The sequence below is a fragment of the Quercus lobata genome, chromosome 2 (assembly GCF_001633185.2).
Source record: "Quercus lobata isolate SW786 chromosome 2, ValleyOak3.0 Primary Assembly, whole genome shotgun sequence".
NCBI lineage: Eukaryota > Viridiplantae > Streptophyta > Magnoliopsida > Fagales > Fagaceae > Quercus > Quercus lobata.
Genome location: NC_044905.1, coordinates 47084743 through 47111353, shown reverse-complemented (window position 1 = coordinate 47111353; position 26611 = coordinate 47084743). Strand labels below are relative to the sequence as shown.

The 26611-nt window shown below is 38.4% G+C and overlaps 1 protein-coding gene across 2 annotated transcripts in view; it reads right to left on the bottom strand.

Moving 5' to 3' along the window:
- LOC115975717 (protein TRANSPARENT TESTA 9) overlaps positions 1 to 25380 on the bottom strand; it is a 68144-nt gene extending 42764 nt beyond the window's left edge. The window contains exons 1-12 of one of the 2 annotated variants that reach the window (XM_031096616.1): positions 25020 to 25380; positions 22532 to 22583; positions 22354 to 22430; positions 22139 to 22272; positions 21943 to 22039; positions 21753 to 21810; positions 12991 to 13099; positions 12755 to 12878; positions 12483 to 12669; positions 11878 to 12203; positions 2592 to 2680; positions 2446 to 2516 (exon numbers count right to left, since the gene is read on the bottom strand). In XM_031096616.1, the coding sequence (XP_030952476.1) occupies positions 2446 to 2516; positions 2592 to 2680; positions 11878 to 12203; positions 12483 to 12669; positions 12755 to 12878; positions 12991 to 13099; positions 21753 to 21810; positions 21943 to 22039; positions 22139 to 22272; positions 22354 to 22430; positions 22532 to 22583; positions 25020 to 25072 (1377 nt within the window). In that variant the 5' untranslated portion in view covers positions 25073 to 25380. Of the gene's footprint in view, positions 1 to 2445; positions 2517 to 2591; positions 2681 to 11877; positions 12204 to 12482; positions 12670 to 12754; positions 12879 to 12990; positions 13100 to 13437; positions 13484 to 21752; positions 21811 to 21942; positions 22040 to 22138; positions 22273 to 22353; positions 22431 to 22531; positions 22584 to 25019 lie in introns of those variants that run through there. The other variant, XM_031096617.1, reaches the window with a different exon arrangement.
- Positions 25381 to 26611: the final 1231 nt, after the last annotated feature.

Below are 26611 nucleotides of genomic sequence, written 5' to 3'. Positions count from 1 at the left end.
ATGGCGTCCAAATATGAGGTGCCTCCCAATTATGAGGCAGGTTACTCTTAGTATGGAAACAAAGAGACCCTCAGAAATCTAGACTAATCTTACAGTTAGTACAGACTTGGCAGCTTCAACTCCTCAGAAAACCTCATAGGGAATTTGAAGCATATGGGAGTATTTCTGTATTCCAGTTAAGAGAAATGAATTGTAGTACATTTGTATTTCTTCTTCAGGTGCTGAGCCAGTAGCCTCCATGAGGGTTAAGTGAACAACTCCTTAGTGATGCTTCATACTACATTCACCCCCTCAATGTCCTTCGTCAGTACCTTCCAGCTGCTTGCTTACTTGACCTTTTAGTACATTCCAGCAAGAGGTAACCTCCTTAAATTTTGCATCTAAAGTGCTGTAGTTCAGTGCTTGTGACAGGTCAGATGCCTCATATATATCATATGCCCATTTGTGGTGAAATGCCCCTTTGTTGGGAGATGCTACAAGACCTACAGATAATGAAAGTCAAATGCTGGCCAAAATTGGCCATTAACCCCAATTTCCCAACTATAAAGTTAGTAGGCACTATTTTGAAATATATTTTTTACTAACATCTCGAGTTTCTAAAACTCGATTTAGGAGTTATAAATCGAGTCTCAAAGACTAGATTTCAGTATTCTGATCACATCTGATTTGGCGAATTTTCCACATGGTATCCACTTGGAAATCGAGTCTCTAAGACTCCATTTATAAGCCAAAAAAAATTTTAGTCTAAGTCTGTACACGCCATTCCCAAAAATACCCAAAAAAAATTTAAGAAATAACCACCAACCATTCCTTCTCTCACCCACCATTCCATCTCTCCCAAAACCCACCGGTGCCACCCACAGACTAGCGCCACCCACCAGCAACGCCACCTCCTCCTTCCTCTCGTCTCTCTCACAAAATCCATCGAGATCTAGATGTTGAGCGGCGGCTTGGGTTTTTGGTGGCTGCTCTGATCTTATTAGTGACTGTTTTGATCTTGCCGCCGCTAGATTTGCTAGGTTGTTGGATTTTTAGATTAGATTCTTTGTTCTTGGGTTTTCTTTTCAGGTTTTTGATCTAGTTTTGTGGGTATTTTTGCCTTTCTAATATGCATTTTTGGGTTGTTGGTGGTTGTTTTTTGGGTGGTTGGTGGTTGTTTTTTTGGAAGTTGGTGGTGGTTTTTTGAATCTTTGGTGGTAGCTGGTGGTGGTTTTGATGGTTGTCTTTTGAATGGTTGGTGGTGATTTCTTAAATTTTTTTTTCAGTATTTCTGGGAATGGCGCGTACAGACTTAGACTTAAATTTTTTTTGGCTTATAAATCAAGTCTTAAAAACTCAATTTCCAAGTGAACGCCATGTGAAAAATACGCCAAATCAGATATAATCGGAACACTGAAATCGAGTCTTTGAGACTCAATTTATAACCCCTAAATCGAGTTTTAGAAACTCAGGATGTTAGTAAAAAATATAGTTTCAAAACAGTGCCTACTAATTATATTGTTTGGCAAACAGGGTTAATTCCCAATTTTGGCCTCAAATGCTTCTGGCGCATACAATTTGTTATGCTTCTTTATCTTTCCTCTCTTGTAACCTTTCAGCTATTGCTCTTTTTATTATTTTTGGCTGTTCTTTCAACTTCATTTAGTTGAAGACAGTCAAAATTTCATGTTAAAGGAGCAAAGCTTTAGTTGTAGTGCTGTTGTGATAAAAGTGACAACATCAGTTCATCAGTCTTGATTACAGGGGCTGACTTAGAAATCCGATCAATTGACTTTCCCATTCTGCTGTTTGTCAGATAATTACAGCATTAATGCCACACAAAGTCAATAAATGGATTGGTCTTTACAGGCATTCTTCATGATACTCTCTTTTTAGGGAGCTCACTAATAAAGCTTTGAATGGGATAAAGCATACACCTCCAAAAAAAAAGGTATTAACAAGGTTTGCATATTCCCCAGTTGTCCAAAAATAAAAAGAATTTTTTTTGATCCTATAAATCTCTAAACTCTTTTGGCTTCTTTCATCTTTTCACATTCCCCCCCCCCTGGGGTGGCCCTTTTTTTCTCCCTTTCTTCTGTCTGTTTCTTCAAGTAGCAAGTCATCACCCTTCCCTTCCCCCCCCCCCCCCACAAACAGTATACTCACAAAGTTATTCATAGAACACCACATCACATGAGTGTTCATGAAAGTACTTGAATATTAGTAACAAAGGTTATGGTATGTGTAGGGTCCAAGTGAGAAACAGAATTCAAGCAGTATCTCAAATTCAAATTTAGAGCTTTGCAGCATACAAACACAAAATAATATCTAATTCACAAAGATAAAGGTATAACACAATCTTCTTATGAAATAAAACAAATTCCAAAAATTAAAGGATTTAATTTCACGACAACAATATACTAATGAGAGTTTTTTCTATTTCAATTTTTTATAGAACTTAGATACCAGTAAGAGTTTCTTATGCTGTTTGCGCTGAGGAAGAATTCCAAGAGCATCTAGCATTGATTCATCCAATTCTACAGGAGGAAATACTCAGTAAGTAAACAGAAATAGAAGCAGTGGTGAAGTAAGCCAAATGTCAGCAAGATAACCTTTTGTTTGCAGCAAGGTGGCCAGCACACCTAAAGAACCCAATACCAGTACATCATCCCCAGTTGTCAGGAAAGAAAGTAGAGCCTCCCTACACATATCACCACTATCATAATGAAAAGAATACAAAATAAAATGCAAAATGAGATGATGGTCTCTAAAAAACTTACCAATGATAGAAACAAGAAAGCAAGTAGACTGAAAATAATAATTCTAGTCATGACTGAGAGAAATGTAAATAAGTCGTAGTAAGGTAGAGGCAAAGCTAAGAGAAGCCAACATTGCCCATGCCCCATCTTTTTTAATCAATAGGTAAACCCACGACCTCACCCAAGGCTATGAATGACCTGAGCTTTGCTGAGTAACAAATGTTTAAGCTTGACTTGACAACAAAAGTAAATTGTTCGAGCTTAGTTCGAGCTTGAACTAAGCCTACAATAATTTTCAAGCTCAAGCTCATCAAAAACTCTAAAAACTTGAGCTTGGCTTGGCTCAACTTGATTCATTAGTCAAGTCAAGCTCAAACTCAATATCAAGCTTAAACTCAAGCTCAATGTCAAGCTTTTGAGCTTGAGATCCAACAAAAGAACATTATCAAGCCTATTTGGGTTGGGCAAGTGATTCCAACTCCCAATTAATTAAAGTCTACGTACTATATGGGATTATTTGTCACGCTCATATCAAGCTTATTACCTAGCCCAAAAATGAGCCTAGACTCCGCTTGTTTTTTTTATCAAGCCCTAATGTTCACAAGCCTGTTCATTAACATTTTTTTTCTTGGGCTCAGCTTGTTTATTAAACAAGCCTAAAATAATGCTCAAGCTTTGTTTGTTTATAAACAAACAAACATAAACAAGCTTTTTATTAAGTCAAGCCCGAGTTTTTTATGATCGGCTTAGTTCATTTATAGCCCTTCACCCTCCACCTTGTTCTTACAAAGCGAGGAGGTGGCATTGCTTTACATGAAAAGAAATATATTTTTTTGAAAAGTAATAAAGATTTATTGATATAAAAAAAGAGACACCCAAGTACATAGGGAGTATACAGAGGTGTACAAATCAAATAAAAAAATTACATAAATCAAGTAAATCCAAAATTGAAGAAAAGGGTTGGTTTCTCCACACTGACAACCAGTCCAAAAAGGGAATAATTTGAAATCAAGCATAGAACGCTCACTATCTTCAAAGCACCTACTATTTCTTTCATTTCAAAGACACCATATCAAACAATGAAGAACAATGATCCATATATATCCATTACGATGGTGCCCAAATCGACCTTGCCAAAAAGCAAGAAGCTCAACAACAGACTTTGGCATAACCCAACATACTCCAAATAAACCAAAAACCATAGCCCACAGATCCATAGCAACCAAACAATAAAGGAAGAGATGGTCAACAATTTCATTATTACACTTACACATACAACACCAATCCAAAATACATACCTTTCTTTTCCTTAAATTGTCAATTGTCAGACATTTCCCAAGGCAACGGTTCATACAAAGAAAGCCACTCTAAAAGGAATTTTCTGCTTCCAAATGCTCTTCCAAGGGGAAAATTGATCATTATGGCTAGCTAGAAGATAGTAATTAGCACTAACCACAAAACCCTTACTCTTATTAGGTAGCCAGCACCTCTTATCCCCCTAATCCCCGTATAGGAGTGCCATAAATGGTATCCATAAAACCCCAAAAGGCTTCCAATTCCCGATTATGCACGTCCCTAAAGAAATGTATATCCCAATGAAGAACTCCATTGGTGTAACACATTAGATCAGCCACACTTGCCTCCTTGTTTCGACAAATCCTAAATAATTCAGGATAGCATCCAGCAAGAATAGTCATTCCACACCACCAGTTTAGCTAGAACTGCACTTTTGATCCATCTCGAATTTCATACAAGATAAACCGAGACAAAGAGGACCACCCCCATCTAATATTTTTCCACAAACTAACTCCATAGGGACCAGAGATTGAGCTAGAACACCAACCACACCATTCACAACCATTCTTCACCTCTATCACTTGACACCATAAGGCATCCCTTTCTTGCCCAAATCTCCACAACCACTTCCCTAATAAAGCCACATTAAAGTCTCAAATTCCGAATCCCTAAACCACCTGAAGAAAGTGGAGCACGAATAGTAGCCCATTTAACAAGATGAAATTTGGGTTCATCCCCTGGGCCACCCCATAAAAAGTTCCACTAAAATCTTGCAATTCAATTAGCCACTAAAGCAGGAATAGGAAATAAAGAAAGAAAATAAATAAGTAAATTTGAGAGTGCTTTTAATTAAAGTGACTCTACCTCCCTTGGATAAATATAATTTTTTCTAATTTCCTTTCCACCTTCTCCATAACTGGGTTCCAAATTGTCTTGTCCTTGAATTTTGCACCATTAAAATCCTTGATGACTTCAAAAAATTCATTTTCCTCAAAAGGTCTCTCTAACCATTCCACTCTCTCCTGAAATCCTTGGGAAATCCAACACGTTCGAGAAAGGCCGATGAACTTGCTACTTAAGAGTATAAGTTCATATAGAATTGCGTAATACAGTCGGAAATCATATCCTGGTTGGAAGTCAAAACCCCAACAAACATAAGATTCTCAATATAGTTATATCTTCTATTAGAGTTGGCCATCCTGTGAAAAAACCTCGTATTGGAGTCCTCCTCCTTTAAGTACAACACTCTAGACTTTTGTCTCCATCTAATCTCTTCTAACAAAGTGGTCTTCTTAAGTTCAAAGCGAATGCTAGCTTTTTCCAATTTTTCCTCATCTATTAGAGGTTGAGTCCCCTCTTGAACATCTAAGGCATTCAATTTACTCCATAGCTACTGTTTCTTGGCTGTGACATTGCCAAAATCTATTTTATTCCACTTTTTTAGATCCAATTTCAAACTTGTCAACTTCTTGGCAAATATGTAACTAGGAGCCCCTTGAAAATGGTAATTCTCCCACCATGACTTCACCTTGTCCAAAAACCCCTCCGCTTTCAGCCACATATTCTAAAAATTAAAGGGGATTCGCCCTCTCTGATGACTCCCACCCTCCAGCAAAATAGGAAAGTGGGCTAATAACACTCTAGGTAGCCTTTTTTGGGAGAAATGTGTGAAATACTCTGCCAAAACAGGAGAGAAGAGAAACCAGTCTACTCTAGATGCTAAGGTAGAGTTAGACCATGTGTAAAGGCCTCCTCTAAAGGAGTATCCATTAGACCATGAAGCAAAATAAAGTCCAAAAAGTTATACATGGAATGAGTAAATATTTCCACCTGTAACCTCTCTGATGGAAAACGGATAACATTAAAATCACCTCCCAAACACCATGGCAAATTCCACCAGCTATCCAGGCCTACCAATTCCTCTCACATACATTGACGCTTCCTGGTCAGATTTGGACCATAGATACTTGTGAAAGTCCACTGAAACTGATCAATGTCATTTTCAAACCTGCATGAAACCGAAAAATGCCCCACCGCTTCTACTTTTTCAACCACCCTTCGATCCCACATGAGCAAAATTCCACTAGAAGCACCTTCTGAACCCAAATATAACCAATCTATATAAGAACAACTCCATATACTTCTTACAAGTCTTCTTGTGATCCACTCCAATTTCATCTCCAGCAAACAAACGATATTAGCCCTCCAAGCACATGATAAATTACATATTTGAAGCCGCTTTTCCTTCTCATTCAAGCCTCTCACATTCTAGGATAAAATCTTCAAATTCATTGAGAAACAATCAGAGCCCTTTCCCTACTATTAACACTGCGCCTTGCTGATGTTGAACCATAATTGACACAAGTAAATAGACCCCTCAACTCCCTTATTCCTTTCCTCCCTAGAATCTTCACTATTCTTTGAATTTTTTCCTCAGTTGCCCTCAGCTGTAACTCAGCTTCAACAACCAACAAAAACTCGATTGCTGGCTTTTCCAAACCATTGAGAGATGTCCCCAAAAAATCATCAAGCTCGTTGAATTTACTTTGGAACCACTCTGAGTAATTGTCCTTACCCATTAATATCCCCACACCTAAAGCTGCTGGCCCTTCACAATTATCCCTAACACCCATAGGCCTAGAGAAAGCCAGTGGTTTAACAGTAAAAGGCAACGAACACCCCTCAATAGACTGAAAAGCATCCTCGGAACAGACATCCGAAACCCAATCCTCCACGACATCATCATCCCCTTCAACATGTCCTAATATTATTTCCTTTCAATGACACCACAGGTACCATCACCAACTTATTCGATTCATCAAAACCATCAACGGCATCTCCTAGTGGCAAAAAGATTTGAATCAAAACTGCAACCCTCCTCCTATCTCTTAATTCAAGAACCCACTGCTCAAAATTCCCCCATTTCTTGATGACATTATCTATATGCTCTTGGATGATCCTTTGGATGTCCCCAAAAAAAAAGTTCCAAATTGACCATTGCCTCACATAAAGATGACCTTCAAAATCTTATTTTTATGTAATAGAAGTTTTATTAAAGGTGAAAAAGGACTCCATGTTCCCGATGATGAATACAAAGTACCCTAAACAATTACAAGCAAATGAACACAAAGTTCCTTAAGAAAATTTTTTGATAACTAATGTCTTTATTAATAAAAAAGCCAAGCAAGTACATGGTAGAGGGTACTTTCTCCATATGATTAGTCACTTTTGCTGGAATAAGAAAAAGAGAAAGGAAATAGGTAGGCAAACTAAATAGGGTACTTTTAGTAAGAGTTACCTTACCCCGTTAGATAAATAAAACCTCTTCCATCTAGCTAATCTCCACTCCATCTTCCCTAGAATTGGATTTCAAATTGTCCTCTCTTTAAAAGTAGCACCCAACAGAAGACCCAAGTATTTCAGAGGAAGTGAAGTTCCCTACAACCCTAAGTCTCCATCACAATATCAACTAAAAATGGGGATAAAGGATCCCCATGACAAACTCCCCTAGAGCTCCCAAAAAAATCAGATCGGGTACCGTTGATCAAAATGGAGAATTTAATAGTTAAAATACAACACATTATACACCGACTCCATTTCTTTTAAAAATCACACCGCTGAAGCAAATACATAAGGCAGGTCCAATTCACATGATCATACGTTTTCTCCATATCCAACTTTCACAATACCCTAGACACCCCTGCCTTCAACCTAGTATCAATGCATTCAGATGTAATTATAACAGAATCCAAAATCTGATACCTCTGACAAAAGCATTCTAAGAATCAGAAATAAGACCATGCACCACCCTTCAAAAATTATTAGCCAACACCTTAGAAAAAAACTTGTACATCCCGCCCACTAGACTAATAGGTCAGAAATCCTTCATGTCCACATCATCAGTTTTCTTGGGAATAAAAGCAATAAAAAAGGCATTAAGACTCTTTTCGAACACAGCTTGAGCATGAAAAATATGAAATACATTCATAATATATGATTTCAAAATGCTCCAACAAGACAAAGAAAATAAAAAGCCATTGAAAGAAATCATCTGAACTTGGCAACTTATCTGGATCGAAACTATTAATCACCTCAAACACCTCATCCTCATCAAAAGGTCTATCTAACCAAATCGGATCTTCTTCTGAAATTCTAGAAAACTCTACATCATCCAAAACAGGTCTGTGGACCTCATTTTCCAAGAAAATCTACCTATAAAAATGAGTAATGCACTCCACTATGGTCCCTTGATCTAAGGGCAACTCCCCATCCACAATAAGCCTATCAATGGTATTAAATCTTCTATAAGAGTTTGCAACATGGTGAAAGAATTTTGTGTTCCTATCTCCTTTAATACAAAGAACTCTAGATTTCTACCTTCAACAAATTTATTCCAAGAGTGTCATTTTTTCTAACTCTCCTCTAATTCTTTACTTTTCTTATTTTTCCTCAACAGTAAGATCATGACTATCCTTAACAACCTCCAACTCACTAAGATCCTTCCGCAACTTTTTCCCCCTTTCTTCTTCATTGCCAAAAACATCCACATTCCATCTCTTCAAATCAAGTTTCAAAGCCTTTTGTTTGTTTGCTAGAATGTAACTAGGAGTTCCTTGGAATTGATAAGACTCCCACTAGGAACATACCCTTTCCATGAAACCCTCACCCTTTAGCCACATGTTCTCAAATCTAAAGGGCCTCCTACCTCTTTGGAAAGTACCACCCTCTAGAAGAATCAAAAATGATTTGATAGCAACCTAGACATTCGTCGTTGACAAATAGAAACTTATCTTCCCAATCTGCTAACAAAAGAAATATGTCCAACCTGGACCTTGAAACAACCTCTCTAGAATTAGTCCAAGTAAATTCCCCCCATCCAAAGGTAGATCAAATAGAACTTGTTCTGTAATAAAGTCAAAGAACTGATGCATAGCCGTATTAAAATAAATAGATCCAGAGTGTTCAGAGGGAAACCACACCACATTAAAATCACTTTACACACACCAAGGAACATTCCACCAATGCAACCCAAATAACACCTCTCATAAAAGTCGTCTATCTCTATCAGAATTAAGCCCATAAACTCTAGTAAATGCCCATGCAAAATGATCTATCACATTTTTGAATTTACAAGAAACTGAAAAATGTCCCACTGCTTCCTCCACTTTGTCCACAGCCCTCCTATCCCACATCACAAAAACCCCACCAAAAGCACCCACAGAGTCTAAGTATACCCAATCCACATGCTGACCACCCCACAAACTACAAATGACTCCTCTTGTTATTAACTCAAATTTGGTTTCTTGGAGACAAACAATATCTGCTTTCCAATTCCTGATCAAGTATCTAACCCGTAGCCTTTTTTCCTACTCATTCAACCCTCTAATGTTCAATGAGATAACTCTCAAGTTCATTAATGTATCAAAACAACCTGATCCCTACTAACACTTCCCCTAGCAAAATCATTCTCACCAGTCCAGGAACTCATCAAATTCTCTAATTCCTAGTGACCTTCCTGCCCTGCCTTGACCCTTTTTTTTTTTTTTGAGAACCTTCTACAAGCATCACTTAATTTCTCCTAGCCAAGGCTAAAAACAAACCCGTTACTTGCTCTTCAAGACCCTCCGAAGAAGTCCCCACAAATTTTCTGAATGCTTTAATCCTTTTAGTTACCCATTGTGATAACAGATTGCTATCTATATTTTCCTTGCATCCTCTAACCCCCACTTGAGAACTCACAAGATCCACTAGATTTTACACTGCCAAAGGTACCACAGCTAACGGCTCTCCAATCCATTCCCAAGTCAAAAGCCCCTCATCAGTGTCCAAAATCTCACACTCTGATCCCATATCAACAGAAACAGTATCCAACACACCACCGCACTCATCAGCCCAATTAATAATATGCCCATCACTAGTTATAGAATCCATACCTGGGACAACCTTCTCCCTCCAAAACTGAGTAATCTGACCGAGTCTCAAGAGACAAGTACAGAGAAAGTGGAATTATAATTTGCCTCCCATCACAAAGCTCAAGCACCCAATCTTTAGAATTACCCCAAGTTTTTTCCAGATCTTCAACAAAATCCCTAATAGTAGGATGAAGATTATGTAACCCAACAAAGGAAATAGGCTCTAAAAGCTCTGAACTCACTGGACTTTGCAGTGGAACTACCTAGACAGCCTCTTCTTTAGACCTCATGGTTGTCTCAAGAAGAGATGGGTTGAAAACAACTACCTCTTCCACATTTGCACTAGCGAATGATTGGACTGGCTGCATGCTTGTACTCGCCTAAAGACACATTGGAGGTAGGTCGCCTACAATGGAGGAAACAAAGGAAGTCGACACACGGCTTATTTGAAGTTGAATCAGAGTGGTACAAGATGTATCAGATGAAACCGAGACACTCAGCTTGGCTGGAACTAAATCAAACTGGGGAGAGGTAATGCCACTTTTAACTAGAGCAAAACGTTGCATTTTGGGCTTATGAAAATGCCCAAAAGCTTGTGGCCCAAATTGACCTCTATGATTTAGGCCTTGGCCCATTGTCTTTAGACAGCACAGATTTATAAGTTTATTCCTCCTTCCCTCCACTGGGCTTAGGAATGGATGAACCCACCTCACTAACCACAGAAAAAAGCATGCCCCACCTCCCCTCATCCCTATGCTCTACATGCAAAGAGATATCCAAAGTCAGCGTATCTTTGATTCTGTTACTCACAATACCATTAATGATAGACGTAACTTCTGCCCCAAATTGAGCCTTCTCATTTCCAAGCTTGCCTTCAAATTCTCTGTTGGAAGTGATAGTGTGATACAATTCGAATTTTGAAAATCTGATATTTTCTCCTTTCCTTTATTTACTACACCACCGTTGTCTATCATGGTTCCTCCACCACCACCGCAAGTGCTTTGGAAACCCTCTTTTGATTGACTACAATACTCTGTCTAGCCAGGACTATTGTCTTCCTCATATGGAATCCAAAGCCTCTCCCTCCACCACCCATCCTCCCCTCTAGTATTACTATGGATCCCTTACGTTTGCCTTTGGCTAATTCAGGGATCAACAGAAAGGTACCATGGGCATTGGACCCTAGCTAGAGAATAAGAATTCTATCACCCTCCCTAAAAGTTCTCACAAACTGACCCAAAGATTGCTTAGATATCAATTCCTCAAAATGAAACAAAACCCTCTTAGCACTCTCCTTCCCTATACAAATTGAGCATAAAGAATTCTGACCTCTTTCATAAATACATAACAAGTAAACTCAAAAGTTTTGATTCAATGAAAATAGACATAGAACCCCTATAACAAATAGAACAGGAGAACAATGAAAAAAAAAACCAGAATATATGGCTTATTCGAGGAAGCTAGGCCTCATGAACAAAAACTTTTTAATTTCCTTCTTATTTCCATTCCTCGTTACATGTACTATCTTTGCACATAATTTCAGCCATTAAGTACCTTAATCAATTACAAGCAAATAAAATTGAAAAACTTGCAGTGTTGAAATTCAAAAATGGAAGTTCAATGTATAAAACCCCATGACCGAGACCAATCAAACAAAGTGTGGAGAGGATGACCTTCAAAATCATAAAAGCAAGTAAAGAAAAATCTCAGTATACTAGATTGAAAAACTAGACGCAATATTTGGCAGGCAAGCATAATGTTCATTCTTTTTAGGTAACCAGAATTACTATGAAATTGGTCTATTACAACATTCAGAGGAAATCTTGTTGAATAATAGTGTCCGCCAGAAACAATCCTAAGAAACATTGTATCTAATTATCCCACAAAATTCATCATATAACAGAAATCAGAAGAGAAAAAGAATATTTTACCTCAAAGCCAAATTGGAACCAGTACTATCACTTTGGCTAATTACAACTTCCGGATGAATATGTGAAGAACTAGATGAGTTTGGTACGTTAACTCTCAAGCATGCGCCATCCACACCAGTTAGACTGTCACTTCCTTGAGGTTGGCTATCATGTATAGAACCATGACCAAGCATATATCCATTAAGTTTAACTTCAGAAATTTGTCTGAAGGCCTCAAACGGAAAGAAAAGAGCAGCAGCAATGGTATTTGCTAAATCTTTGATTTTGACAATTCGCAAGATGCAGCAGATTAAATATAGAGAAGCCACAGCACCAATTTGTATTTCCTGGGTTTACAATCCACCAATGTTAAATAGGAATAAGATGCATTTATACAACAAAAAGGTGTGCTAAAAAACTTATTATAGCCAACCCCTCTGTCTCTCTGTCTCTCTGTCTCTGTCTCTGTCTCTGTGTGTGTGTGTGTGTGTGTGTGTGCTAAAAAACTTATTATAGCCAACCCCTCTCTCTCTCTGTCTCTGTCTCTGTCTCTGTCTGTGTGTGTGTGTGTGTGTAAACAAACAAGCGGGGAAAAAAAGGAATAGCGAAGACAAATAGTTACTTACATTAACAGCTTCTATCCTTAAAGAAGGAAGAAGCAATGGAAATATCAAAAGCTGCAAAAGGTTATCTGTTATTAACTTTCCAACATCAGGAATCCCAGCAGAAATAACGTCACTAAAATAGTAGAGATTGTCCTCAATTTCATCTACAGCAGCAAGAATTGTAGAGATTGAGTCGGACCCAGGGTTTCTGTCTCAGTAGCCAAAAGATGCTTTTTAGGAATTAAGCATATTCTGCTCAATGTTATAATCAGAAAAACTATTAATATTCTTACTTCAGAGCATCAGAGACCAATCCATTTAAACTGATACACTGCTTCCGGAAAAACATAACTAAGTTTGAAAAATAATCAGCATGAGGGGCACTGGTGACATATCTATTTACACAATCATCTCCAACTGAAAAATGACAACCAGCATATTAGATATTAAACTTTTTCCCCTAACACCTAACCACATAGAGGGATAAGAAGACAAAAAATTGATCAGAAAAAGAATAAAAGAAACTCACCATGATAAACATTAAGTGTCAGAGCACGTACCGCAGTGCGGACCATGGTCTCCTCATGAAAAGCAAATCGTATTGCCTCAACATATAGTGGAAATGAAGCAACTTCATCCTAGACAAACAAAAGAGAACAGAAAAATCAAATTACTATAAAACACAGCCATTTTCTCCCATTCCATTCTAAAAAGGAATGGCACGCTGATGTTGCTGGACCCACAAGTAGGAAATAGTATAACTTTTTTTATTTTTCTTTGATAATGAAAAGAGGTGTCAAAAAAGTTTTCAATTCCTTGATTAATTATTATCAAACATGTGCACAGGAAGAAAGAAAGCTTTTGAAATAAATAATTCATATCCACAATCTAAGTACTTTTACAGCTCATAAGTACAGAGAGCTCTAGAAAGAATGTTAAAGGGTGAACAGAAAAAAGCTGTTAGGTTATCACATACCTCTAAAGACCATCTAACTTCCTGGATTATTATAGGGTGAATGACCCTAGCAAGAGAGTTGTAGTTCAGAACATGTTGAAGAAATGGAACGGGGACATTGTATTCTTGCAATAAACAAAAATAGAGAAAGTGAGTAAGTTTGTAGCTACAAGCCTGTGCCTGCCTTTTGTAGATTAAGTTAATGAAAAGGTTGGTAGAGAAGCTTAAAGTTTGTATTAAGAGTCATTGACGACTGTTTTATTTTGCAATAGGAAAACTTCTTTAACTAGATGTTTCCAGGTGTTTATGGGCCAAAAGAAGACAGCCTAAGCTAACAGGTAGGTGTGGGAGGAATTCCAACATTTATGAGAGAGGGAGGGAGGCTTAGTTATAGTGGGGTAATTCAGTGTAGAGGTTGGGTTGTAACGGATTTTCTTCTGCTGTGTTGGAGGACTTTATCTTAGGTAATTGATCTCCCACTGCAAAGAGGAACCTACAGGTGGTTGACTATGATTGCCCCTTTATGCATTGTATACAGAGGTTCCTTCAACATCCAGTGTGGGATCACTTCCCTATCTGTTCCACAATTGCAACATAAGGAGGGGAAATGCTCATTCATATTCGAAAACCTGTATCTGAAGGTGGAAAGTTTCGCAGAGTAAAGGTTCATGAGATGGTTATCACTTCCAAAGGCAGCTGAGTTTTTGTTTTAAATAACATGCTAAAAGCATTTAATGAGGATTTGAAGAAGTGAAATAAGCACAAATTTGGAGATGTGGTAGTAACCAAAAATAGGCTTATGGGCCGACAAATTCATACTTGATGCCGTAGAAGGAGTGAAAGCTTATCGCATGAAGAAAAGAAACTGAACAGCAGCTGAAAGATTCACAAGAAGTGTCCTCTAACAACCTGATGAACATGTTCACAAAGCTTATGTAGAGAGGACCAATGTTACACACGACTGCAATTAATTAATTACTCGCTATTAAAAGGAAGTTATCAATTTTTCAAAGAGAATACCTAGTCAAAAAGGTATGGTACAAATTAACAAGACAAAACTACACTATTGGTCCCCAAAGTTTACCTACAAAGCACAAGTAGTCCCTTAAGTTTGAATTGAGCTTTATTGGTCCCTCAAGTTTATAAAATAATTGAGATTTCTCCCATTTCTACTATTTTCTTTTTCCCTCTATCACCATTACTTGGTTGATGACCTGAAGGAGTGGTTCAATAATTCGCTGGATAGTGAGTGAAGACAGACCCTCATTCTTGCTGTTAGGACTTACAAGTTGTCCACTTTTCCACACCTTCCAGGATCTATAACAGCAAAAGAATTTGCTTTCGTTTTCTCTTTTCTCACTTCATTCTTTCTAATGCTTTTGAAAATAAATATGGTGTATTAGGAATGATATGAAGACTAACTCAGTAGGAAGCAAATAGTACATTCACAGGTGCTGATAGGATAAACTCCAGACAGATTACCCATTGAAGATCAGGAAAAACAGTAAAGCATAGCTCAAGGAATGAAAGGAAAAATGAAAAGCTTCATATTGGTATGCTAAGTTAAATATTTCTGATCTGTTCTGCTGGTAAGTTATGGGTGGTTCTACTTTTGTTTTTATTGAATCTAAAACTTTTGAGTTTGCTGTCGAGGAAGGGGGTTCGTTTTTCTCTTTATGTATCTATGAAAGAGGTAGGCACACCACACGTTCTGTCTGTATGGGTAAGGAGAGTGCAAAGAGAATTTTGTTTCACGTTGAGGACTTGGCATCTAAGCAAAAGCCGGGTCAGTTTGCGAGAACAGTTCGGGAGGGAGATAGAATTCTCATCATTCAGTTGGGCTCCAATGCCCATGGCTCTTTTTTATTGTTCTCTGAATTAGACAAAGGCCTCCGGAGGGGTTCCATTGTCATTCCGGAAGGGAGCTTGGGGAGTGGCTGGAGAAGATTTGGTTTCCACTTGAGGAAGACTATCTCTCCGGTTAGCCAGAATCTCAGTGTTCAGTATAGGAGGACCGCCATGAAGCAGGTGGGGGTGATGGAGAATTTCCGGCAGAACCCAGAAGGAGTTGTAAACAAAGGGAAGGTGTTGATGTCAGGTTTTCAAAATTTCAATCCAGATTTTTCTTGGGGAGGGAATTCCAGGTTTGATAAGGATGGTGATGGGGCGGTTGTCACGTCAGTCATTAAGGGCGCTGCGTGTAGCAGTGGTTATATTTCGCCGACCTTGGATATTTCCTTGCGCGTGGAACGTGGGAATGATGGGCAGTGGCAGGTGATTTCTTCTAAGGTCATTGAGGTGGGCCCGGTTGCTGTGAAGCCCAGTGGTAACATTAAGTTACGTAGTTTTAAAAATGTGTTAACAAAAGGTAATGGGCCTAGGCCCCACGCTGCTTGGAAACCCAAAGCCCAAGCTGGGCTTCATATAGCTGAGACTCATAAGCCTAAGTTACAACACGTTAGCTCTAAACCCACCTTCTATAAATCTGGAGAAACTTCCTCTCCTGCTTGTATCCCCGTTGCCCAGTTGTGTGAGTCTTCACCTCAGCCTGGCATATCGGACTGCCATGTTTCAGGGATCGGGTCTTCGATTTCTGCTTGTGCGAACACCGCTACTGCATGTGATTCTCCTCTCTCGGTGCCTCTCCAGGTGGTTCCTAGCTTGGGGTCTTCGGCGGCTCCCACTTTTTCTGCATGTGACTCTGTTTTTGGGCTTCCGCCGACGCTCTCAAGCAGGTCGCCAGTTTTGTCACCATTTTACAAACAAAAGGTGGGTAGTAGCTTTCCGACGACTGATGAGGTAGGAATGGGGTCGGAGGAGGGGAATTTTGAGACTAATTCAGCAAGTCCTACTCAGCAAGCAGAGGGATTGGAGAAGTCTGATCAGATTTTCACCAAAGCACCACACGATTTTGGTCTTACTCTTAGTGACTTTGTTGGTGATTTGAGCAGAACATGGGGTAATTCCAATGATTGGATGATTGAATTTCGGGATGGGAGGAAAATAGTCATCCCACTCTCAACATATCGTTCTCCTAATTCCGTATCAGATCAACTTGTTTCGGAGGGTGTAATTAATTCAGGTAAGGATTCTTCTGTTAACGAGGGACAAATTACTAGTTGTGTTTCTGAGTATGATGGTGTTGTGGGTTCTGTTGCCTCGGAGTTTGGGTCAGAGGGTGAGGCTTGGGACTCTGAGGAGGGTCTGTTGAATTGGGAACATTTAGGTGAACCACTTGAGGTGGCACCCCTGGCAGTGGATAACTCAGTGGTTTTGGAGATCCCTACGGTTGAGGAGAGAGAGTGTACGGTGGATGTCGACAACTCCAAGTTGTCACTTTGGGTAACTAATAAAATTAAAACTTTCCAGAAATTTGTTGGGACCTCGTTGGAGGGGTTCGAAGAACAAGTTACAGGTTTGCTCTTAGCTTTAGAAGCTAGAAGAGAAAAGAGAATGTTGGATGTTGCCTCTCAGAGGAAGATGGTTAAGGCTGGGCACAAAGGGCATCGTGAATTAAAGAATTTATTGAGTTCTTGGGGTGAGGAGAATGAGTCAGAAAGGCGCAGGAGTGTAGTTAGGGATCGGGATGTTGTAGTGCACCAATGAATTTTAGAATTGTTTCTTGGAATGTGAGAGGGTTGAATGAGCAGGAGAAGCGTCTTCAGTTTGTGGGGAGGTCAACATGTGGATTGGCTCTATTTAGGCTCTGTGGGTGCTTCAGGTGGGGTGTTACTGATGTGGGACAACAGGGTTGTGGAGAAGTTAGAGGAAGCGGTGGGTCGCTTCTCAATCTCGTGTAAATTCAAAAATGTGGTGGATCAGTTTGTGTGGGCTTTCTCTGGTGTTTACGGACCCAATTGTGATAGAGACAGATGTCTCTTATGGGAGGAGTTGTCTGGCATTTGTAGTTGGTGGGAGGTGCCTTGGTGTGTGGGAGGTGATTTTAATGTTGTGCGTTTTCCTTCTGAACGTTCTGGTTCCACAAATTTCACTTCAACTATGCATAGGTTTTCAGCTTTTATTTCAGAGCTAAGCCTTATTGATCTGCCTCTGGATGGGGGGATCTTCACTTGGTCTAATTCTAGAGAGGCTGTTTCAAGTTCTAGATTGGATAGATTCCTCCTGTCAGCTGACTGGGAGGAGAAATTTCCATCTTTTTGTCAACGCCGTCTTTCTAGGTTGCTTTCAGATCATTTTCCTATTCTTCTGGAGGGTGGGAATCTTCTTGAAGGTAAGAAACCTTTTAGGTTTGAGAACATGTGGTTAAAGGATGAGGGCTTTTTGGAAAGGGTGTGTTCTTGGTGGGAGTCCTATCTTTTCCAAAGTTCTCCTAGTTTTATCTTGGCAAACAAATTGAAGAGGTTAAAATTGGATTTGAAGAGATGGAATGTGGAGGAGTTTGGCAATATAGGTCTCAGGGTGCAAAATTTGTGGAAGGATCTCAATGTGTTGGAAGTTATCGAGGAAGATCGTGCTCTTTCAGCTGAGGAGTGTTCGGAAAAGGATCGAATTCGGGGAGAGTTAGAAAAATCAGCCTTGTTGGAAGAAATTTGCTGGAGGCAGAAATCTAGGGCTCTTTTTCTTAAAGAGGGAGACAGGAACACAAAATTTTTTCACCGTATTGCTAATTCGCATAGAAGAAGCAATACCATCAATAGGCTTATGGTGGATGGAGAGTTATCCACGGATCCCAGGATCATTGAGGGGTGCATTTCTCAATTTTATAGGCAGTTATTCTTGGAAAGTGAGGTCCATAGACCTCTTTTGGAGGAGGTTGTTTTTTCTAGCATTTCTGAGGAAGATGCTAGTTGGCTGGATAGGCCCTTTGATGAGGATGAAGTGTTTAGAGTGGTCCTTGATTTCAATGGTGATAAAGCGCCAGGTCCAGATGGTTTTTCTATGGCATTTTTTCAGTCTTGCTGGAGCTTGTTGAAATCTGATATTATGAACGTGTTTCATAATTTTCATGCCCATGCGGTGTTTGAAAAGAGTCTAAATGCTACTTTCCTTGCTCTAATTCCTAAGAAAAATGATGCTGTGGATGTCAAAGATTTTCGGCCTATTAGTTTGGTGGGAGGATTGTACATGATTATCGCTAAGGTGTTAGCCAATCGAATGCGAAGGGTGGTACATGGTCTTATTTCAGAATCTCAGAACGCCTTTCTGAAAGGTCGTCAAATTTTGGATTCTGTCCTTATTGCTTCTGAGTGTTTAGACAGTAGACTGAAGGCAGGGGTGCCGGGGGTGTTGTGCAAATTGGATATTGAGAAAGCTTATGACCATGTGAATTGGGAGTTTCTCTTGTTTTTGTTACAGCAGTGTGGTTTTTCCGACAAGTGGAGAAGATGGATCAGGTGTTGTATTTCAACTGTTAAATTCTCCATTTTGATCAATGGTTGTCCTTCTGAGTTTTTTGGGAGTTCTAGAGGACTGAGGCAAGGTGATCCATTATCCCCTTTTCTCTTTGATATTGTTATGGAGGCCTTGAGCCGTATGTTGGACGCAGCTATTGTGTCAGGTCAGTTTTCGGGCTTCTCAGTGGGGAATGCTTCTGGTTCCTTGTTGACGGTGTCCCATTTGTTGTTTGCGGACGATATTCTTGTTTTCTGTGATGCTGATAGCAATCATATAACAGCTTTGCGTGAGATTCTCTCTAGATTTGAGGAGGTGTCAGGGCTAAAAATTAATCTAGGTAAGTCTGAATTGGTTCCTGTTGGGGATGTGCCTAATCTGCATGAGCTAGTGGAGATTTTGGGCTGTAGAGAGTCTGCTCTTCCATTGAAATATCTTGGTCTTCCGTTGGGTGCTTCCTTTAAAGATAAGACGGTTTGGAATCCTATTTTGGAAAAGATGGAGCAAAGGCTAGCTGGATGGAAGAGACTGTATTTATCTAAGGGGGGCAAGGTTACCCTTATTAAGAGTACTCTTTCTAGCCTGCCTACTTATTTTCTTTCTCTCTTCCCTATCCCAGTTAAGGTGGCCAAGCGGATGGAGGAATTACAAAGAAACTTTCTTTGGAATGGTATCGGTGACGAACGTAAACATCATTTAGTTAATTGGTCGAAGGTTTGTAGGCCAGTGAAGAATGGAGGGCTAGGCATTCGGTGCTTGAGAAGGTTTAATTCTGCCTTATTAGCAAAATGGTTGTGGCGGTATGGTGTGGAGAATGATGCCCTTTGGAGAAGGGTCATTGGGGCGAAGTATGGGAATGAGTGGGGTGGTTGGTGTACAAAATCTGTGTCTGGGGCATATGGTGTTTGTGTGTGGAAGTCCATTAGAAGAGGCTGGCTGAATTTTTCTAAGTTCCTTCAGTATGAGGTGGGTGATGGTACTCGTGTGAAGTTCTGGGAGGATGTGTGGTGTAGGGATCGTCCTCTTAAGGAGGCATTTCCAGATCTATATAATATTAGTAGGACAAGGGATGCTTCGGTCTCTAAGGTTTTGTGCTATGCTAACGGGAGTATTTTTTGGGACTTACAATTTCGTCGCTTAGTGAATGATCAAGAGTTACAATCTTTGGATTCGTGTATGGGTTTGATCTATTCCACTAAGGTACGAGGTGTTGGTTCTGATAAACTTTGTTGGAAGTTGTCTAGCAGTCAGGGTTTCATGGTGAGCAAGTATTATCACTCCCTTTCCCCCTCTTCCGCCATTTCTTTCCTGTGGAAAATGATGTGGCAATCGAAGGTTCCCCCTCGGGTAGCTTTTTTCTCTTGGACTGCAGCTTTAGGCAAGATTCTAACTATTGATAACCTTCGGAAAAGACATTTTGTTGTCCTTGAGTGGTGCTTTATGTGCAAAAGGTGTGGGGAATCTGTAGATCATCTCCTCCTTCATTGTCCTTTGGCTTATGAGATGTGGAGTATGGTCTTTTGCTTGTTTGGTATTTGTTGGGTGATGCCGCAAAGGGTAGTGGATTTGTTGGATTGTTGGTCTTGTAACTTCAGGTGTCATCGTAATATTGTTATTTGGAGGATGGTGCCGCACTGTTTGTTGTGGTGTATCTGGCGGGAACGGAATGCTAGAAGCTTTGAGGGTCGCGAACGGTCCATTCTTGAGTTTAAGTCTTTTTTCTTTTTTACTCTTCTCAATTGGTGTTTAGTTATACCTTCTTTTTATTGTTTTTCTCTTCCTGTTTTGTTTGATCATTGTAATTTGGTTTCTTGATGTGTTTGCCTTTCTAGTACATTTCCTATGTACGGGGCTGTGTTCTTCTTTAATATATATTGTCCTTTACTTATCAAAAAAAAAGTTTATAAAATAAGCGAAATTGGTCCATCCGTTAGTCTTACTGCTTACATGGCTAACGGAACTATGACATGTCAAATTTTAAGTTACGTGGTATCAAATTTAATATGAAAAAGTCAAGATTCAAAATCTAACATTAAAAAAATATATTAACCTAGTAGAAGAACCCAATCTAACCGGTGACCCATTTAGAAATGCGTATTCCCATTTTCAAATGACATGGCCCAGATCTGAAATTAGAGGAGGAGGTTCCTAACAACGCCGTTGTCCATCGCTCTCACTACCATCCTCTACCATCTCGACCCATCTCTGATACACACAACCACTGGTGCGACAAACAACTCACCTACATATTAGTACTTTTAAAATCAAAACTAAGCATGATTATAATTTCTGCTTTTTTTGTGGTGGTTCTAAGAGAATGATGAATAGTAACCACTACGGCACTACTTTTGGGTTTAGGTCAAGATGAAAAGAACAATATAGAAGAGCAAGTAATTTACACCAAAGAGTTTTATATAGTCTGTGAAGTAAGTTGGCACTAGTAGAGGCTTGTAGGCTAGTAGCTAACTCATAAAGCTCAAGAAAATAACATATGTTTTTCAACGTGAAAAGATATGTGGCACCAGTGGCTTTGCGTGTCAGAGGAATAGGTCTCAAGGGAGGAGGCGTTAAGCAGTGGACGATGGTGTTGTTACGAATATCTCATCTGGGTAATGAAATTTGAAATTGGGAATACCTGTTTCTAAACAAGTCACCCGAATTACGCTAGGTTCTAATAGATTAATGGCTTTCTTTCTTTTTTTTGAGAAGAGATTAATGGGCTTTTAATGAGTCAAATTTTGGATATTAATTTTTAATGGTATGTCACTTAAAATTTGCCACATCATAACTCTATTAGCCACATAGGCACTAAGACTAACTATTGTTAACAAAATGACCAATTGGGCTCATTTTTTAAACTTAAGGGACCAATAGTGATCATTTCAAACTTAAGAGACTAATAGCACTTAGTAAGTAAACTTAAGGGACCAAAGTGTACTTTCGCCAATTAACAAACTAAAAAGTAAAAAGAGCAGAAAACTTACATTTTGAGTCTTCACAAGCAAAGAAATTGTATTCTTGTCCAGCTTTCCACTTATTGCTCTTGAAAAACAACAGTACATGGAGTTGAAATACCATATTCAACAAAAAAATTTCAAGTAATTCAATAGGTTCAGATAAACAATATGGATCAAGGAAAATCAACAATTTATTTTTATAAGTAGAAAAACAAACCTTAAGAAGGATATGTAGTAAGACAACAACTCTTCATGGCGGAAGTCAAATGAATAAGTAATTAGGTAGTTCATGTATTCATTACTGAACATATAGTCTGCAACAATAGGGTAGACCATTAAATTTATCCAAAATTCATATAACTTGCAGAGAAACTAAAGTGCAAACTAAGTTCTTTCTTCAAGAACAAACTTACATATTGCATGTTCGCTTTTTAGATTCTGGATCATAATACTCATTGTCTGCAGTAGCTGAAGTGAAACGATCATAGTTCTGCTAATCTTTAGTATACGTACAAATTGTCCCATGACTTGCTTCTCCATGAAAAACCTGCCAAGAGCCAGAATTACTAAAATTGCTGGCAGAAAAACATATGTACATCAAGGAACACTATGCATTGAGAAGTCTCACTCAAAAAAGCTTGAGTCATTTTGGTCACCATATGTTATTAACTCCGCAATTGATCTCAATGCCTCAATAACAAAATCCTTCACGAGGAAACACCATTTGTAACATTGGTAAATCGACAAAAACAATAGCAGTGAGAGCGTTCAGTGAAAGTAGTGCAAAGAAAATAGATATCTGTTACCTTGTTAACTTCATTCACAATTTGAATTTTTGTCAACTGCTCAGTGAGATACCTGCTTTAGACAATAATTAGTCAAAGAAATATTCACTATAACCATCAGATATCATATGTTAATTTCTTTAAGACACCAAACCAGCCCAGGAATAACCCAGTACTCCTGAGGCACAAAGAATTGTGCTCAGGGCAGCTTGCAAGGAAAAGAATAAAGCACCAACTACGAATTGAAGAGAATTAATTTAAGGGAAAATCCATACTATACCAATGCACAGCATGCATATTTCCTTTGCTAAATAGAATTGGTTCGTATATCATATGATTTTTTTCTATGAATAAAATAATTTATTAAAATAAAGAACTATTACATTACACAAGAAGTTTTAAACAACTGACCCTAACTAATTAGAATCTAAAGTTCAACATATCTAAGAAATCTATAAAAGAAACAATAGGTATGTTGCCTAATGCAATCATCCAATCATACAATGGATGTAACATGGTATAGGACATTTAACACCACCAAAAGTCCTGTTATTCCTTTCCCACCGTATGGTCAACAAGCTACATAAAGGAGCAGCCTTCCAAATTCTTACACCCCTGTGATTATGGAACCTGCCTTGCCAACAAGCCAGCATTTGAACCATCATCTTTGGGCTTCAGCATAACCCAAATAACGCAAACACGAGACAGCGGGATTTCTGAAGTCATTATATGACTAGTCTTCGCCTTCTCTTTCGTTCTCTATTGCAAGGTTCCTAGAATTACTACATTCCTTCAGCTTTCACTAGTTTTGTATTCTAATACTTTTCCTTTCCTTTCTAAGTTTCTTGCTGTTCTGTTCTGTGTTTTACTCTATGTATACAACCCACGTACTTGGGTAGCACCATTTTTTTAAATCAATAAATGATTTACTTATCAAAAAAAAAAAAAAAAAAAAAGGAAGACAGCAGGTAGCCATAAACATTGAAGCAACCATCTCTCCACTATTCTCACATACAGCAGCAATCGAAAATCATAATGGGTCGCCTTTGCAAATTATCAATAGTCAAGATACCCAGGGCTGTTGTCCATGTGAAAAATGCGACAAAACATCATAATACAATTTGAGATCAAATTTTCCACTCATAGTTCAAGTCTAGGAAATCAGATCCTCACCTAAGTAGATGGGAACCCTTCAACCTTGAGATTCAACTCAGATATTCATAATTTTTTTTGTTGAATGTGAGAGGACATTAAAGACAAATAGCATAAATAATTTACATACATTTATACAATGTGATGACAAACCATATCCTTGTCCTACTCTAAAGATTTTCTATTTCAAAGTGATATGTTCTTTCTTTTGTTCAGTGTCAATGTCTTTGCTTCTTAGAAAAATAACTCTCATAATCAGAAAAATTCATATTGTATTACAAATTAGGCAATGCTTGACATTCCACAATTCCTTCCCTCACAAGACATGGTTTATATCAATCTTGCTACTGCAGAAAAATCAAGAACCGTTCAGGATTTCCCAATAACTGATAAATAAGAGCACACTCTTACTAATCTGCAAAGGGATAAACACATATCTGTCTAACAAACATAGAAAGAAGAGACCAAGGAGGCAGAGGGTACAAAAAGAAGATGCAGCAGCAATAATACAAAGAATTTTTTTTTTTCGCTATTTTTAAGTCACACCCACAACCTCACCCTCCATACAAGAGGAGGAGATGCCAATTGAGCAAGAGCTCATTGGCAGCATTACTACAAGAGACCCCTTTTTTTATGAGAACTTGTGTTTAATCATCAAGAAAGAAATTCTTCTTCCCTGAGCCCTGTTTGCGCTAGTGCCAGTAAGAACTACATAAAAAGTCCCATTCAGAGTTTCATTACAAGCGCCTACCCAACGTTTAGACAGAGGGAGATTAGGGGAATAGAAGGGTGCCTACCCCTATCCCAATAGAACTATAGCTCTTTGTGACATTACCTTAAATCTGAATTGGTGTCCAAAAACTGAAGCCACTTGGTTAAAGGTCAACACACAACGCAAATGCTAGCGCTGAAAACTCAAGGTATTATCATCACTTACTTTTGCAGACACCAAAAAGTAATAATGATACAATATACACATCTGCTACTTTTTCACACACACTTATAGGCAGTGAAAGTGTACCATACTAAGTTAGTTCAAAATTCTAATTTTTTTTTTCCACAAAAAAATTTTTGAACAAATTGAGAAATATTGTCACCGTCACTGATACACATAATCATATAAAATAATCATTTACACAAAAGGAAACAAAATTGACCTTAATAGTTATTAAAAAGAAAAGAAATTGACTATTTGTTCGATTCTTAAACTTATGCACAAATTGAGTGCATAAGTTTGAAACTCAAAATTTGTAGTCAGTCACCCAAAAAAAAAAAAGCGCATAATTACACAATATAATTTGCGCTTAGCCAAGATTAATAGATATAACAATTAAGAAGAAAAATAGAGGAAGCAGACCTGAGTTCGTCTATGGAGAAGCGATCCCTAGATTTCCAGAAGGAAAACCACATGATTATTGGCAAATCAGAACTCTCAACTGGAATTCATTCTTAGCCCAAAGAATCGGATGTCATTTCGAATTCCAATTCAATCGGAAAAGAGAAGCTGAAGCATGTGAAAAAAGAAAGTAGTTTTTGTCTGTTTGTTTGGTTGTTTTTATGAAAACACAGAGAGAAAAAATTAATTTCCAGAAACAAAAAGGCAGAGAGAGAGAGAGAGAGAGAGAGAGAGAGGGCATAGAGGCATTGTGGAGCTGGCGATGCATGGATTAATGGATCGGGTTGAATTGAATTCACTTCCGGTCTTGGGTTGGGCCTCACTTCTTCAATTGGTATAGCCGTATTTATCTTGAGGGAATTTGGGAACTAGCTGTGTAAGGCCTACCATGTCGTAAGTTAACACGCGTTTGAAACGTTTAAGCAAACTAGCATTTCAAGTTTTAGAAACTCGATATCTATATTAAAACTCGAGTCTCAAAGTCTCGCTTTTGTGCTGGATAAGTTGGATGAGTTGGACAGAAAATGACACAGATCTTCGAGTCTTGTTTTCTTACGGAAAACTGATAGATATCAAGTATTAGAAACTCGATATTTAATTAAAATTTGCATAGAACTCGAGTCTTATAGACTCGAGTTTCGCTGGGAAAAATTTTATAAACACAAACACGCATCAGTCACTAACTCAGCCCCCACTCTCACCCATAACACTCAGCCTCACTAACTTACTGCCTCACTCACCAATAACTCTCACACTTTTCACACCACATCGCCTCTCACTCTCACTCATCACATTGCCTCTCTCACTGCTCTTCCCTCTCAACAAATTCATATCTCAGGTAAGGGTTTTTTGATTTGATTGTCATTATAGTTGGGTATTAGTTGTTGGGTGTGGGTTAAAGAGTTTGACTATTTATTTTGTAGATAGTTAACATAACTTAGTTATGATACCAATATTGTGAATTATAGAACTTTGTTTTGTTAGTGTTAATTTTTTTGAGTATTTATTTGCATGGTTTTTGTTATCAAAATGTTATTCATCTTTCTAGGCTCTTATTTTTATCATGATCTTACAAGGTTTTTGACTTTATTCATCATTATTTTGGGTATGAAATGGGTTGTGATGGTTTTTGTTATCAAAATGTTATTCATCTTTCTAGGCTGTTATTTTTATCATGATCTTACAAGGTTTTTGACTTTATTCATCATTATTTTGGGTATGAAATGGGTTGTGAATGAATTGTAATGAATGGGTATGAAATGGGTTGTGAATGAATTGTAATGAATAGGTATGAAATGGGTATGAAATAGTTATGTAATGAAATGAGGACTTACTCCCTTCGAATGAATTGTAATGGAATGGGTATGTAATTCATGCCCTTTGGATGTGTAATGAAATGACTTTTTTGTATTGGGTATGAAATGGGTATGTAATTAGATAAAATATTATTGTATACTTTTACAAGGATTTTGGCTTTTTTTTGTATTGGGTATGAAATGGGTAGTCTTCGCATGACGGAAAAGGGATTTGGGTATGAAATGTGTAACGAATGT